This window comes from Gallinula chloropus (assembly GCF_964237585.1).
Source record: "Gallinula chloropus genome assembly, chromosome: 5".
In the NCBI taxonomy this organism is placed as follows: Eukaryota; Metazoa; Chordata; class Aves; order Gruiformes; family Rallidae; genus Gallinula; species Gallinula chloropus.
This window is the reverse complement of record NC_140090.1, coordinates 42,848,831-42,866,143: the sequence shown is the minus strand read 5'-3', so window position 1 is coordinate 42,866,143 and position 17,313 is coordinate 42,848,831. Positions and strand designations below refer to the sequence as shown.

Genomic DNA, 17,313 nt, shown 5'->3' with positions numbered 1-17,313 from the left:
CATACAAAATGTATTAATCTGTGTGCTAGTTTTGACATGATATATTGTGCATGAACGAAAACTGATTTAGTTGCTTTGCTTGCTCACGTTTATCATAGATCATACTCTCCATACTTCATGTATGACATATGCTTCTTATATACCATTTCATGTGAAATTTTACTTTAATTTTTACCAAACAAAAGGAATACCGCATGAGAATTAAATGCAAAAGTTCCTTTTCTTTCTTTATTTCTATTATTATTTAAAATACCGTCTCAGAAAAGCTCTTGCTCTTATTGGCTTTGTGAGTGTGAAGCATATCTGAATTGTGCATGGGAGATAGAGAATTGAATTTATTCCGGTTGCTTCACAGTTTGCACATCAATTGCCTGTCACCTAAAAAGAATCTTGGGTTCTGCATGAAATAGTTCCAAGTGGTTTAAGAAAAAGATTTTAGCTACCTAATGTCATTTTATGCAAGTTTATATTTTGTATAGGTTCAATATCTGAATAGAACAACAACAAGGGCAATTATTAAAAGGATAATTCTAATAGTTGTGCAAAGCAGAGACATCCCTAAACAGGCAAAATAGAACTGATACGAGTATTTCAGAAGTAGCACATCAGAAAGTCAATAGGAAGTAAGAGAAGAAATTTTGATGTGGCTTTCTTTTTACCTTATGGAATTCCTTCTTTGTGTTTTCCATTCTTCATTGTTTGCAGATTTGGTTGCTCTGTGCTTTCTGTTTTTCATTTCGCCTTGCTTTTTGGTTTGGACCAGTCATCAGTACATACGGCTCATTCCAAGATTTTTTTTCTTTCCTTTTTTAAAAATCTTCCTTTGTCTCCTTCATCCTAACTCATGCAAACAATTGTACTTGCTTTTTGTAATATTACAACGTTTACTGACCAATTTTCTTCTCTGGTCTCTCTGTTTTTCAATCATTTTTGTTGATTTTTATGTTTGATTTTAATTTAACAATTTAAGAAACGGTTGAACGGAGTGCAGGAGCGACAAGATCCCTACCTGCTACTTATTCATACAAGCCACTCTTTTCAACACGGCCATATCAGTCATGGACAACAGCTCCAATTACAGTGCCTGGGCAAACCAAATCAGGCTTCACTTCCTTATCAAGCTCTTCCTCTAACACTCCTACAGCTTCCCCATTAAAATCAATATGGTCTGTTTCTTCTGCTTCTCCAATCAAATCCACGTTAGGAGCCTCTACCACATCTTCAGTTAAATCTGTTAGTGATGTAGCATCTCCGATTAGATCGTTTCGGACAATCTCTTCACCGATAAAAACTGTGGTATCGCAGCCTCCCTACAATATCCAGGTTACTTCAGGATCTTTCATCAGAGCTCCCGCAGTCACAGAAACCAATAGTCTAAAAGGGCTGGCATCCACTACCACATTCCCCTCTCGGACATCTCCAGTGACTACAGCAGGATCTCTCTTGGAGAGATCATCCATAACCATGACGCCTCCAGCATCCCCCAAATCCAACGTTAGCGTGTACTCTTCGAGTTTGCCACTTAAATCAGTTATCACATCAGCATCTTCACTTTTATCGTCCCCTCTAAAGTCAGTGGTGTCACCTGCTAAGTCAGCAGTTGATGCTGTTTCATCCTCTAAAGTCATGATGGCCTCGTCTCTCTCATCACCAGCAAAACATGTAGCTGGGCACACAGATTTACCATTGCTTAATGGATCTGTGTCACCTCTGAAATACCCATCTTCTGCCAACTTAATAAATGGATCCAAAGCTGCAGCTGTTTTTCAAGACAAGATCTCTGCAGCTGCACATTCTGCAAGCTGTGCTGCTAACACAGTTGCTGACACGGCCGAGAGAGTGTTTTCAACAGCTACAACAATGCCATTTTCTCCACTCAGGTCATTTGTGTCCTCAGCACCATCAGCTTTCCAGTCAATGAGAACTCCGGCAGGTGCTTTGTACACAGCCCTTGGGTCAATATCTGCAACTACCTCATCAGTAACTTCATCAACAATAACAGTGCCAGTATATTCTGTAGTCAATGTTTTGTCTGAACCAGCATCAAAGAAGCTTCCAGAGTCGACTTCACTCACCAAATCAGCTGCTGCGCTGCTGTCACCTATTAAAACATCAACTACAGAGGCACGCACGCAGCCTCCCTTTAATCGAACTTCATCTCCAATAAAATCATCCTTGTTTTTAGCACCCTCTGCTCTCAAATTGTCCACACCATCTTCTCTGTCCTCCAGTCAGGAGATACTCAAAGACGTTGCTGAAATGAAAGAGGATCTAATAAGAATGACTGCAATATTGCAGACAGATGTCACAGAGAACAAACGGTTCCAACCTGACATACCAAAAGAGGGTAGAATTGATGATGAAGAGCCCTTTAAAATTGTTGAGAAAGTAAAAGAGGACTTAGTAAAAGTTAGTGAGATTCTGAAAAAAGATGTGTGTTTAGAAAGTAAAGGGTTGGCTAAAGTATCCAAAAGTGATCAAGGACACCTGTCTGAGGATGACTGGGTAGAGTTCAGTACAGAGGAGATTGATGAAGCGAGACAGCAAGCTCTGACAAGCCCTTCTATATCTGTTCGAGAGAAAGTCCAAATTAAAACTAAAACCATGTCGGAAAAGGATTATAGCTTGTCAAAAGTCATTGATTACTTAGCAAATGATATCGGTAGCAGTTCATTAACAAACATAAAGTACAAGTTTGAAGAGGGGAAAAAAGATGGTGAAGAGAGACAAAAACGTGTTTTAAAACCAGCTATTGCTTTGCAGGAACATAAACTTAAAATGCCTCCAGCCTCCATGAGGCCTTCAACATCAGAAAAGGAGTTATGTAAAATTGCAGATTCCTTTTTTGGAACAGATACTATTTTAGAGTCTCCAGATGATTTTTCTCAACATGATCAAGATAAAAGTCCCCTATCTGACAGTGGCTTTGAAACAAGAAGTGAAAAGACACCTTCTGCCCCTCAAAGTGCTGAAAGCACAGGGCCAAAACCACTTTTCCATGATGTACCCATTCCTCCTGTCATCACAGAAACAAGAACTGAAGTAGTTCATGTTATCCGCAGCTACGAACCATCGTCTGAAGAAATCCCAGAGCAGAAAGCAGAGGAGCCACCGGCCTTGAAACCCACCCCTGCATTCACAGAGCTGGAGCAAAAGCCTTCTGGATCTATCAAAGAGAAAGTCAAAGCTTTTCAAATGAAAGCCAGCAGCAGCGAAGAAGACGACCATAAGTGTGTCCTTAGTAAAGGTGTCCGAGTAAAAGAAGAAACTCATATCACGACAACAACTAGGATGGTTTATCATAAACCTCCATGCACAGAAAGCACATCTGAAAGAATTGAGGAAACAATGTCTGTTCATGACATAATGAAAGCCTTTCAGTCTGGACGTGACCCTTCCAAAGAACTGGCAGGTCTGTTTGAACATAAATCATCAGTAACATCCGATGTTAGCAAGTCTGCTGAAACTTCACCACAACATGCAGAGAAGGACAGCAAAATGAAACCCAAACTGGAGCGAATAATAGAGGTCCATATTGAAAAAGGTAATCAGGCTGAACCTACTGAAGTCATTATTAGAGAAACAAAAAAGCATCCAGAAAAGGAAATGTATGTATATCAGAAAGACTTACCTCGGGGAGATAATAACTTAAAAGAGTTGGAAAAACATGATTCTTTTCCTTGTTCAGATGAACAAGGTCAGCAAGAAGAAGAAGAGCTCACAGCCGAAGAGTCACTTCCTTCTTATCTGGAATCCTCTAGAGTTAACACTCCCGTGTCCCAGGAAGAAGAGAGTCGCCCTAGTTCTGCTCAACTCATGTCTGATGACTCTTACAAAACACTGAAGCTTTTGAGTCAGCACTCAATAGAATACCATGATGATGAGTTGTCAGAACTAAGAGGGGAGTCTTACAGGTTTGCTGAGAAAATGCTTCTTTCAGAAAAGCTAGATGTGTCTCATTCTGATACTGAGGAGTCAGTTACTGACCATGCTCTACCCCTTAGTGCAGAATTACAGGGGTCTGATATACAATGCAGAGAAAAAGTAGCTACTGCCCCCAAAAAAGAGATTCTCTCCAAAATCTATAAAGATGTGTCTGAAAATGGTGTAGGTAAAATGTCTAAAGATGATTATTATGATAAAGTGACAGTGTTACACTACACTGGAGATGTTAGTAATCCAAAACACGCAATGTGGATGCGCTTTACAGAGGACAGATTAGACAGAGGTAGAGAAAAGTTGATATATGAAGACAGGGTGGACAGGACTGTTAAAGAGGCAGAAGAAAAACTGACTGAAGTATCGCAGTTTTTTCGGGATAAAACGGAGAAGTTGAATGATGAGCTACAGTCTCCAGAGAAAAAGCAGCATAAAAAGAATGGCAAAGAAATGCATTCTAGCCAGAGCTCTGCCAGCAGCAGCGCTGAGAAAGTTCTGCTCTCTGAATTACCGTCATCTGGTGACGAATGGAGTAAGGTGAAGCAGTACACACACGATGGGAAATGCTTTCCTAAGGTGGATGAACGAAAAGTGTCCAGTTTGCCCAGCAGTCCTGAAAAAAGGATATTCATGCAACCTGTGGAGGACTCTAAACAAACTATGGAACACAAAGGAAGCGCTCAGCAGACTGGAGTACCAGAGGTTTCGCAGACAGGATTTCAGCTGAAGCAGTCAAAACTCAGTTCCATTAGGCTTAAATTTGAACAAAGTATAAGTCCAAGGAGTAAGGATGTGACTCAAGAAGAAAAAAGGCTGGATGGTCAGTCCAAAATTCCAGTAAAGAAGTTGCAAGAAAGTAAGTTACCAGTGTATCAGTTTTATTCCAGAGAGAAACACGCAAAGCAAGTAGAGGTCATTGATGGGAGCACAGCTTTACAGAAAGAGGTGAAAACACAGGAAGATTTTGTTCCCGGTAAAGGGAAAGGTATTGAAGACGTTCGTGCTTCAGACACACAAAAACAAAGAACTGAGATGACCAAAGGCATGCCAGAATTCTTTCCCGAAACACAGGCAAAAGACCTGGTCTATGGCTCAGATTCAATGACGAAGGGACACTGGGACAAAAAAATCTATAGGACATGGGAAAGTCCTGGAACTTCTAATCATAACATGCAAAAAGAAAAACTTTCACACGTGCTGGTTCCAGATACGGTAAAAGAAAACCATGTTGATCATGCCGAAGCTAAAACTGACAAAAAAAGTGAATTTATCACTGTGACAGAGCAGAAATTGGCAGCAAATGGAATTCATTCAGAAGAAGTAAAGGAAGTGACTGTAAAATCTCCCTCAAAAAGGGTTTTATACAGAGAATTTGTTGTCAGGGAGGGGGAACGTAATGGTGAAGTGACCGATAAAATATCCAAAAGGAAAGAAGAAATTGCTGTGTCCCATATTCCAGTCAGAATTGTTGAGGAGAAGAGAACCACGCTTGATGGTGTCTATGAACTTTCAGCTAAAGTATCCCAATCAGCTGTGATTAAGGAGAAAGTTGAGAGGCAGATTGGTTATGTGGAAGATGAGAAACTAAAGCATTCAGATATCAGAAAAGTTACTAAGCAGCAGAGCTCGATAGGTCTAAGTCCTTCTGTTGAGGAAATGGAGATATCCCCTAGCAAATCACCAGATTCTTTAGAATGTAGTCCAGGAAAGGAATTTCCTTCAAATGAGTTAGTTGACCCCAGTGCCAGTGATTACTTGGATAAAGTTGCACCACTAGTAAGCACTGAGGGAGTAAAAGAAATTAAGACCTTGCCTGTTTATGTCAGCTTTGTTCAGGTAGGAAAGCAATATGAGAAAGAGGTGCAACAAGGAAACATTAAAAAAATTGTCAGTCAGGAGACTAAGACAGTACAAGAGACAAGGGGGACATTTTACACAGCTAGACAGCAAAAGCAACCTCCTTCTCCACAAGGCAGCCCAGAAGATGACACACTAGAACAAGTGTCCTTTATAGATAGCTCTGGTAAAAGCCCTTTAACACCAGAAACACCAAGTTCAGAGGAAGTGAGTTATGAGTTTACATCTAAAACACCTGACTCACTGATAGCATATATCCCGGGCAAGCCCAGTCCTATACCTGAGGTGTCTGAGGAATCAGAGGAGGAAGCCGAGGCTAAGTCAATATCTGTAAAACAGGCAGAGGTTGAGGAACCACAGATTGACAAAGCGTTACCTAATCATATAAACAAGGACTCTAACAAAAGACCCAAAAGTAACAGAGTTGCCTACATTGAATTCCCTCCTCCTCCACCACTGGATGCAGATCAAGGCGAGTCAGAAAAGAAGCCTCATTATTCCACTGAGAGTGAAATGGAGCTGACAGAAGTGAATTTGCAAGATGAATACGACAAATACCAACTGGCTGAACCTGTCATAAGAGTACAGCCACCGTCTCCTGTGCCACCAGGAGAAGATGTCAGTGATTCCAGTGATGATGAGTCTCTCTATCAACCTGTTCCACTTAAAAAGTATACCTTCAAACTGAAAGAACTGGAAGATGACCAGAAAGAAATCTCAAAGCCCAGAGGCCCTGAAAACATTGAGAAACAGAAAGAGTTAGGACATCCCACTTCTGGCAAATCTAATGAGTTTGACATTGGGCTTGATTCACCCCAGAATGATGTAGTGCAAAATGGGAATAACAATGACCAGTCTGTCACAGAGTGTTCCATAGCAACCACTGCAGAATTCTCCCATGATACTGATGCAACAGAGATTGACTCTCTGGATGGTTATGATTTGCAAGATGAAGATGATGGTTTAACTGAGAGTGATTCTAAACTTGCAGGTCCGGCAGTTGAAACCAAAAAGGATGTATGGACTACAGAAGGCATTCTAAAGCAGACTGATCGCTGCTTTAGCCAGAGTAAGCTTGAAGTCATTGAGGAGGAAGGCAAGGTAGGCCCTGAAGAAGACAAGGCACCTCCAAAGGGTCCAGCTTCTGAAAAAGCCGGAGATAAGAGTGAACAGAAGTCAGGGGCGCAGTTTTTCACTTTGGAAGGCAGACACCCTGACAGGACTGTATTTCCTGACACGTATTTCAGTTACAAAGTAGACGAAGAGTTTGCAACGCCTTTCAAAACAGTGGCCACCAAGAGTCTAGATTTTGATCCGTGGTCCAATAACCGAGGTGACGATGAAGTGTTTGAGACTAAATCAAGGGATGATGAGGCTAAGCCATTTGGTCTGGCAGTGGAAGACAGATCTCAAGCAACAACACCTGACACAACTCCAGCCAGAACTCCAACAGATGAGAGTACGCCAACTAGCGAGCCCAACCCCTTCCCATTTCATGAAGGGAAGATGTTTGAGATGACTCGCAGTGGTGCAATTGACATGAGCAAGAGGGATTTTGTTGAAGAAAGACTCCAATTTTTTCAGATTGGTGAGCATACTTCTGAAGGGAAGTCAGGGGACAAGGGGGAAGGGGATAAAAGTACAGTCACTGCCATCACACAGCCACAGGCAGGGGACAACACTGTAGAAACAAACCTAGAGAGACCAGTAGAGACAACAGCAGTTGAACATAAGCCCGTCATCCAGGCCAGTGGAGATTGCGTGGAACAAACACTTGTTAGTAACTCACTGGAAAAATCATCGTCAGCAGTAAATGCTTCTAAAGTTGATCCCAAATTGCGCACACCAATTAAAATGGGAATTTCTGCTTCCACCATGACTCTGAAGAAAGATGGCCCTGGTGAAGTGACAGATAAGATAGAAGCTGTGATACCAAGTGGTCAGGGATTAGAGAACGAAACCGTAGCAGTGATTGCGAGTTCAGCTTCTAGACAGATGAGCTGTAGGCAAACAGAAAAAACTGATTTCCCAAAAGATAACTTTAATAACAACAACAATTTGGATTCATCTGCTGTCCCTACAGATGATATTACCTGTAATGTAGTGCTAAAAGAACATTTGGAACCAAAATGTTCCCTCCAGAAAGCTAATCAAGCGAAAAGCACTTCAGGAAAAGGTACAGGGACAACACAAGGACACAGAGTAAGAGATAAGCAAAAACCACATGGAGAGCAGCAAAAATCAACAGACTTGGTAGGGGCTAGAGGAAAATCAAAGCTTCCCATAAAGGCCAGCTCAGTAAAAGAAGTCTTTTCTCAAAACAATCTCCAAAGCAATACAGGGAGTAAAGTGAGAGGGGCTAGTAAGCCTGACAAAGCAAAACAAAATAATCCTTCTCCCTGTCTAGAAGCAAGGTCTAGGATTCCTGTAAAAAATACACATAGGAATAACCTAGCTAGAAGAACTCCAACCCTGCCAAAACAAGAGCAGGTAGAGAAAGAAAAACCAAAACAGCTTCCTTCTAAATTACCAGTAAAGGTAAGATCTACCTCCGTCACTGTGACAACAGTTAAAGTAAGGAAAAATCAGCTTAGGGAGGTATGTAAGCATTCTATTGAATATTTTAAGGGAATTAGTGGTGAGACATTAAAGCTTGTGGATCGTCTATCTGATGAAGAGAAAAAGATGCAGTCAGAGGCCTCTGATGATGAAGAAGACAGTACATCAAGGAACACATCCTTATCAGAAGCTACTCAAGTTTACCAGCCTTCCATTACATCGAAGTCTGCTAGAGACATGAGAACAGAGGCAGCATCTATAAAATCAAAGATTGAAAAGGCCGACAGTGAGAGGAGGAGGAGTAAGAGGACTGGTGAGAATGAAGGCAGTCAGGTTTCTGGAGCTCTCATGGCTCACCTCGTGGAGATCAAGCCTAGTTTGTAAAACTTTCAACTTGTTGATCCTAGTGCATGAACTGTTGTGATTGCCTGTGGAGTGACTTAACTGTAGTTTTCATTCTGTCATTGTCATCTGTATGTGCTGTCTTACACTCTTCTTTCTTCCTTTAAACAAACCCTGTACTGTAGAGAGCTAGTGAAGCATGCCAAAGACATTCATGTATCTCAAAAGTTGGTGTAATTCAGAAATTGGAAGATAACTTTTGTTGACAGCAAATTTATTCTGTCAGACCAGAGAAAAAATTAGATGTTAATCTGGTCCTGGTGGTTTCCATCAGTAACTGGACAACTTGTGTACAGTCTTATCAGCTAGGTTGTCAGCATGTTTGGTTTCATTACACAACATCATGTAGTTTGACATTTGGCTTTACACAGGTGAAAATCTAAAAGCTGTGGAAAAAAAACATCAAATAAATTTGCTTTGTAGATTACTAGGACACACAACCATTCTAGTAAATATAAACACCGGCTACTTAGCCAAATTAAAGCTATTATTTATAATAAGCTATTGTCCGGTCTTGTGGTTTTCTGTGCAAAACCTTTTTAATCTAGAAATTGTAAATCACAGGTCCACAGAGTCCATGTGAGCGAACAGATATAAGGATGGCAATTGTAGCCGACCACCTAGGACTTAGCTGGACAGGTAAGCTTTTCTGCTTTGATATTGAAATTCGTCTTCATTATAACACTCTTGGGTAGTCTTTTGCCAAAACCCACACTAAGCCCGCATCAGGTTCTCCTGAATCCACGGTGAATCCGGCCTCCCAAGACATGCAGTGTGATGCTGGGCAAAGATGCCCAGTAGGAAATGAATTGCATGGTCTTGAAATGAATTGCATGGTCTTGCAATGAATCAAACAGAATCACACGTCTCTCCTCTCGAGACGTTCCCCTGAGGAGTTGAGAGGATCGATCTACTAGGGCTCAGGGCTGCCTCTGTATCCAGGCAGCAGTTTCCCCAAAACCCTGGAGGTTACAGGGAGCCCGGCACTGCACCAGCAAGTATGTTGGTGGGCAGATCTTGGTCCTTCACAGGCTTGCAGCTGCTTCAGCCAGCTCTCCCTGGGAGTAGGTGGTGATGGCACTGGTGGTGAGCTATGCAGAGAGCTTACACAAGGGGAACACTCACCAGAAAAGATGTGACAAATCAGCCATGCTGAGGTAGTCTCCATGGAGTTTCACCCCACCATGTTTAAGTGGCTGACTGGGTGTAAATGAGGTAACAGCTCACAGAGCTGATCAAAATTCCAAAGTGTGTTTGTCTGAGAAGATTAAAGTATGAAGATATAATGCCATGTTCATCGCCATCTGTGAAGTTTGCATCAGGTAGTTCCGTTGACCCCTGTGTAATCTAAGAAAGATAATATTTTTAAGCCCAACAAGATGATTAAGGAATTTGTGCTTTCTTTGGTGGTGTTTTTGTTGTTGTTTTCTTGGTTGCTGTTGTTTATTTTTGTCTTTGTAGAACTGGCAAGAGAACTGAATTTTTCTGTGGATGAAATAAATCAAATCCGAGTAGAAAACCCAAATTCTCTTATTGCTCAAAGCTTCATGTTGTTAAAAAAATGGGTTACCAGAGATGGAAAAAATGCTACAAGTAAGTTCAAGGAATTAATTTTGTTACTTATAAATTATAGCCCATCTCATCTGCTGCCTCATCTAAGCAGGTTATGCTGAAGAAAACTTTCTTGAATGTCTTTTGTAAACCACTGATGGGGTGGTGGCAAGTTTCAGTTATGTTTCCACTGGAAGTCAGAAATGTGTCACATTTCTTCAGTGTATGTGCAGGAGGAAATAATCTGCTCTCCGCATCACTACTTGACAGGACATGTAACAAACTGAAATTCCAGTAAAGAAACTATTAGGGAAAACTTTCCAATAGCAAGGAACATGAAAACATGAGTAAAGGCTGCCTGGAAAAGTTAGGTCATGAGAAAAGGCTGTGTCTCCTTCTGTGAGGAGCGCTGGAGACACTGATTCTGGGCTGATTCTGCTGGTTTTATCTGCATTTCACCTGAATTGTTCAAATTGAAAGAGATGTTTTGATTTTTGTATTTGGTCAATAGTGTTCGTTACCAGTCTCTAATCCTGCACTCCTACGCAGTGTTTGAGTCATCTTTGATCTGTTTCACTGTAAAAGTAATTCCCGATATTACTGTGTCCTCCACACGGGATGACTCTAAATGAGTTGTCATGATGTACTGCATGAATAGCATTGCATGTATTGTTATCTACATGGCTACCTATTCTGTTGTTCCTCAAAACAGAACAGTAAAAGGATCTTTACGCTCCTTTTACACTCCGGTGAAAAGATATTTTGTTTCAGTTATAAGTAAATATGTTCCTTAAGAACTCTCTGACTTCATTCTTTGTGTTATAATTATACTGGGGGGGTGGGGGCAAGATTCTAAATAGTTGTATATCTTGAGTAAGGAGGCTGCAGAATGACTACTTAAACAAATGATGGGGTTTTCTAGAGCCAAAGGACAGAAACATATGCCCAGCAATTTGTAATTAATGCAATGTGAATGTAACTGAGAATGATGACTGCACATTTGTGCCACATTGAACTTTTCTCTGATGTGTCTTACTTCTTTTTCAGCTGATGCCTTAACTTCTGTATTGACAAAAATTAATCGAATAGATATCGTGACCCTGTTGGAAGGACCAATATTTGATTATGGAAATATTTCAGGCACCAGAAGCTTTGCAGATGAAAATAACATTTTTCATGATCCTATTGATGGTAATTGAATTCTGTGGTCATGTTTAGCTCTGTAATGTGATAGTACAGTAATGTTATATAAACTAGACAGTAAGTTCTAAAGAAATCATTTTCCTCTCCTAAAACATGCTCATGGTATTGGTATCTCAAAGAATAAGCCCAGGATCCCATAAGCGTACACCTGAGAGCTCATTCCCACCAGCCTCAGTGTCTGCTGACAGGATCTGAACGTTCTTCTCATGCAAGAGTTGTGTTTTGAAGCTTGCCCATGTATATTTTTAGGGTACTGCATGCTTTCCAACTTACTTGGAAATACTTAGAATCTTTGTCTTCCTGTCTAACAACAGTAACAACAGGAATCCTTTGAAGAAAAAAAAAAAAAAAGGAAGAACAAGGAGGGAAAAAGCGCTTAGCAATTACGTAGGAGAAATTAATGTGCTCAATTTGCTACCAAGCCTCTTTCTGACAAGTGAACGTCAATTGCTTTATGATTTTCACTTGGACCATTTCGCAGTGGAGGTAGAAAAATAAGAAAATGCTTTATTAGCTCAAGTGAAAATATCATTTTAAGTTTACTAATGCATAAGTCACGTTATAATTTTCACACGGAAGCTGTACCAAGTGTGAACAGAATTGTGCAGGTTAATTTTGGAGCAAGATTAAAAGGGTAAATGAAGTTCTGCTTGTAAACCAGAATTGCCGTAAGTATACTTAGTAATCAGTCTCTTGAAGATGCTAAATGTTGTTTTTTCTTCCTTTAAACATTAGCTAACAGGCACTGGGTTGCTACATTCTTTACTTCGATTTTTGTTGCATGCATTATGAATAGCTCCTTAAATAAGATTTTTCTTTAGTAAGTCACATTTCACTTGTTTGGGGGGGTGGGTGGTGGTGCTTTGTTCAAAAAATGTATTGAACTTTCTCTGTATTTTAGTAGGATTTCTTTTCTTTCAAGCGTCTAAGCTCATTGTACCTCCATTATTGAGCAGCATTGCTGGTCATTGAATCATTGCATTACAGAAATCATTTTCTGTAGACATTTTAAGAAAGTTGCTCTTGAAATGTTGCTCACGCCTTTTAATAGCAGCATTGATGTTTTTATGAAAAAAAACCCTGCGCTTCTCTGCAGTTGTTTTCTGTCTCTCCTCTCCTCTCCTCTGAACCTTCCTCAAGCTTCCTTTCCTCACCAAGACCAGACCACCTTTGCCTTTCTCTCAGCTGATTCAGGAAACAGAAACCTGACCCCTGTTAATGCACCTCCTTTTGTGGCAGCACAATGTCAAGTTAACCCCACGGCATGTGTTTTTTTCCCTTTCATAGGTTACCCAACCTATTATTATTGGAATGCAAACATCAGATTTCATTGTCATTTTTATATACATATTCAGTTGAATCTTCTCGTATGGTTTACCCAAGTTTTCATCATTTCTTTTCTTTTCTCTCTTTATTTGATCAGTGTATCTGATTGTACCCATGTCACCAAGATCACCTCGCTCTCCAAGATCACCAAGATCTCCTTACTCTCCACAGTCCTCTCACCTGTGTAACTTTACTGTACCTGAAATATTCATATAGCTCTCCCTTGCTGGTTTTGTGTTCTCTTATCCCTCTGTTAACTTCCTTTTTTAGTTTGTTTTTGTTTTTTTTTTTTTTTTTAATCCTGCTGTATATTTAGATCTACTATCCTTTGGTATCCTCACTGGGATCCATTTCTGTTCCTCATTCTATATTCCTTTCTTGTGGCTCTGCGGTTAAATTGGAGGCACATATTAGTAGCATTGTATCGCTGGTGTTGTGTATTTATATAAAAAAGTGTATTAAAAATGTGGACCTGTTTTAGAAGTAATACCTACTGACAAAAAATGTGGTTGCCCTATGTTACAATGTGCTTCTGTATTTAAAATCTATTTATTACATTTCCAAATTTAAAAGGAAAAAAACAAACCAAACAAAAAACCTATGCAACTGGGAAAAAAAGATTTATACAATATGGCTGCAAGAGATTGCATTGGACAGAAAGGGACAACCACCCTTGTCCACATTTGATGTATTGCATGCTCATAAGGCAATCTGCTATAGGTTGAAAAATACTCAAGTGGCTGCAAAAAACAATTGCTGAAATCTTTTACAGACTATTCATGAAATAGTCCAAAGTGCTGGTTGGCTTCACCGCCCTGCTCACTGGCAGCACTCATGTTCTGTCCCACCTGTTCAGGACAAAGTGAAGAAACCTCTCAGAGCTGCAGTTGTTCTCATACACCTGCACCTCCTCACATGTTTCATACTTTATGTAACTCATGACTCATTTGCCATGTGCTTATTTGTTGCTCCATGCTTCATCCCAGTCAGTCCAAATGTGCTATCTTCCTTAGGTTATCCCACCGTTGAAGTGGAACTGGAAACTCCCACTGGGTTGCGCTTTGTGCCACCCACCCCTTTCCATCAGGATGATTTCTTTAGCGACACCTCTAGCCTAGAGTCACCCCTTAGAACTCCCAGTAGACTGAGTGACGTATTAGTGACCTCCCAGGCACATGTAGATGGTACAGCAGCAGCAGCTCCGCCACTGGTGACTGAAGAAGACACTTCACTGTATGACAGCAAACTTGATTTCTCAGTGCCTAGAGAAGGAACACCTAAAGATATTTCCATAGGTGAGAGCCAGTTGGAGGAAGTGGACCTTAAGGATTTTCCACGGTACCTTGGTAGTTATGGCGGGATATCAAAAGATCCTAAACAAAGGCAGAGAGAAGAGACTAGTAAAACAGGAGTAAGGACTGAACAGCCTGAGAGACAGAAGTCTGGTACTGATGAGGAGATGACAGAAGAAAAGCTTAAATCTCTGTTTGAGGACATTCACCTGGAAGAAGGAGCTGAGTCTGAGGAGATGACGGAAGAAAGAGTGTGGTCAATTCTTAAAGGTGTTCAACAAACAGAACATGAAATGTCTTCAATTACAGGTTGGCAGCCTGACTCGTCAAGTGTTACTGAGCCACCAACATCAGGACGCAGAATAGGTGGTAGCCTGCTAGATCGCTTGGATGATAGGTGAGCACCATCAGATGGGAGTATGTGTGTGTGTATGTGTGTATAAGCAAGCTTTCCCATGCTGTTTTTACCTCCAGGAGCAATGCTGAGGCTGCTCTTCTACTACATATGCTCTATGAGGATGTGTATCTATGTGCATATATGTGTATGTATTTAAAAGAAGTAGTACTAGTTGACTTGATTTGGTGTCAAACATGTTTGTCTTTAAAAAGGTGTATTTATCAAGTTTCATTCTTAATATAGGTATTTTGGAATTATCTTATGTTATGTTTACCGGTTCACACTCCTTTCCTTGTTCTTTATCTTGTGTATTTCCATTTTTAATTAACCAAAATGATGCACAGATGTAACTGGAATTGAGGACCATAAAACGTATGTTACCTGAAACCAGGATACTGCATTGTGCTTATTTCCCTAGTACCTTTTCAGCAGTCATCCATTCCACTGCAGCTCTTTGCCTTTTCTTGGGTAGCTGTTACTTTTCTACAAGCCAATTTTTAAATGGTCACTGGTTTTATAACACTTCCTTCAAGCATGTTACATCATGCTGATTTACTAGAGATGAGTTACAAGGCATTAGAAGGTAAGAATGATGATGCCGAATCTGTCTAGTCCCATATGTTGCCACCTGGCAGACAGTGCAGAAGATGCTCAGGGAGGGAGGAGAGTGGATGGTGTGCACTGTTTTCCTCCAGAAAGCCTCCATGCTCAACCTGCATAAGGACCTGCTGAGGTGGATGCGTTCTATGTATTTATCCTCAGTGCATTTCTCTTGCATGAGCTTTGTCAACCTTCCCTTGGGCCTACTTCAGTTTTCAACATTCACAATACATGTTTGCATGTTTGGCCTTACTGGTACCCACTGAGTGAGGAGCTTCTGCCTGCCTTTGGTCTGAGCGTGGTTCCCATGATTGTTAAGCGAAGGAGGCGGGTCTGCGTGAGCTGTAAATCAATCAGTGGAGAACAATTATCTGCAGGGTGATCATTTGTCTGTCAGCAGTTTACATTCTTTGCAGCCTTGACTCAGGATGTTTTAAGGTTCCAAGTAGCATTAGATACTGTTATTGAATCCAACGGGAATTTGGCCATCAGTTTCAGCAAACCGATTGTCTTTCAGGACTGTAAAGTGTTTGCTGTACTACTGGTGAGATTTCTGCTCCCTTAAGTGAGGATTGTTATTCTGCATTTTCCGTTGTGTTAAATTAGAAGTACTTCTAGAAGTAAAAGGGCTTCCTTAAGAAGGCAATATCCATTTCCAATGAGATTCATTCGATTTGCTTTCTTGTGCAAGAGTTTCACCAGCAAATAGCTGTAGTATTTTCAAATGTAGAGTGCTTATCCAAATGCAACCAAAAATGCAAGAGAGAAGGAAACTGTGCATCAGAAGTTCAGGTTAAACCCATCCTTTAGTGTAATCCAAGGCAAAATTTTGGTCAGCTTTCTGTCTTGTAGTAACCTTGTTTGCCTTTGGCTTTGCATATTATCGAAGCTCTGTACTGTCTAAGGATCTATTTTCAGACACCAATATTTTTTAAAAGCATGATTTATCTGGAGTACATATATTGGGGGGGATTGCATTAATTATTTGGTCATTACTGGTAATTGCATGGTAACATACTTTTTTCTCCTCTTCGGTTAGAGAGCAAGTTAAAGAACTAGCGCCTTGGGAATTTATCTTATGATTATACAAGGGAAATGGCAAGGTTTGTGTATTTTTCTTTCACTTTTTCCTCTCCCCTGAGTGGAAGGAGATTTCCAGCATTCATCATACTCTCATTGCTTCTGAAAAGATACCAGGATACAGAAGACAATTCTGCAAGCAGAATTTAAAATTTAACTTTTTTCTGATTGAAACATAGTGGTAAGAACAAAGGCTTGGTGCTTCGCTCTTCCATGTGTGATCTGAGCTCTGAACAGCTCTCTCTTCTTTTCTTTTTCTCCTTTTCCTTGTAGCTCGGACCAATGTAGGGATTCTGTTACCTCATATGTCAAAGAAGAAGCAGGGAAGCCAGAAACAAATGGAAGCTTATCTGAATCCACAACAGAGATGAAAACTAGTTCTTACACCCAAGAAACTTTAAATGATGTGGGAAAACAGAGCGACAAAGAAGCCTTGAAAACAAAGCCCCAAGCTGGTACCGAGGAGCAAATGTTATCATCAACAGCCTATCAGAAATCTTTGGAAGAGACTAGCAAGCCAGCAGCAGAAGGCCACAAAACATCTGTGCCTGTCAGCATGAAGAAGATGAGCTGGAGTACTTCTGAGGATGGCAAGCCAAGAACAAGTATCCAAGAGGAGGAGGGAGCAGTGATGTCTGAACAGAAGGTACAGTATATCCTGTAATTATTCACTGTCTGAGGAGTCCCCGTTGCTTGACATATTGCGTGACAGGATTTGTTGTAAGGCTTGTGTCGTCGTTCGTGACAGGGTGTTGGGCTTTAATCCTCCTTTATGCCTTTTCTATTTATTGTTGAATTATGAAGAATGGAAGTTAGTGGGAATTTATATTCCATGGTGTGAATGGAGTGAGGTGGAGCTGAGACACGCAGAGCCACCAAGCAGGGCTGCATAATCCTCTGTCGGGCTGGCCCCAAGCCCTGGAAGAGGTTAGAGCAGCTTCTGGGACCGCTGTTCTGCATCACCGGGGATCCAGCCCCTTTCCTGCCCTGACAGTCACCCACGCAAACAGTGCCAACCGGCTCAGCTGCTCTCCATCTGCTTCCAGTTAAGGTGATGCTGCTGGGCTCCCCTCTTCCCCTTGACACTGAAGTGAGCAAAGAGATACA

At 40.9% G+C, this 17,313-nt stretch overlaps 1 protein-coding gene across 1 annotated transcript in view; it reads left to right on the top strand.

Annotated features, from left to right (window-relative positions):
- Positions 1-17,313, top strand: part of ANK3 (ankyrin 3) — a gene marked incomplete at its 5' end in the record, with an annotated part of 223,232 nt that overhangs the window by 187,323 nt on the left and 18,596 nt on the right. Inside the window, 6 exons of the mRNA XM_084265470.1 lie at positions 971-8,668; positions 9,322-9,396; positions 10,219-10,350; positions 11,356-11,499; positions 13,851-14,526; positions 16,480-16,852. Of these exons, the coding sequence (XP_084121596.1) occupies positions 971-8,668; positions 9,322-9,396; positions 10,219-10,350; positions 11,356-11,499; positions 13,851-14,526; positions 16,480-16,852 (9,098 nt within the window). The remainder of the gene's footprint in view (positions 1-970; positions 8,669-9,321; positions 9,397-10,218; positions 10,351-11,355; positions 11,500-13,850; positions 14,527-16,479; positions 16,853-17,313) is intronic.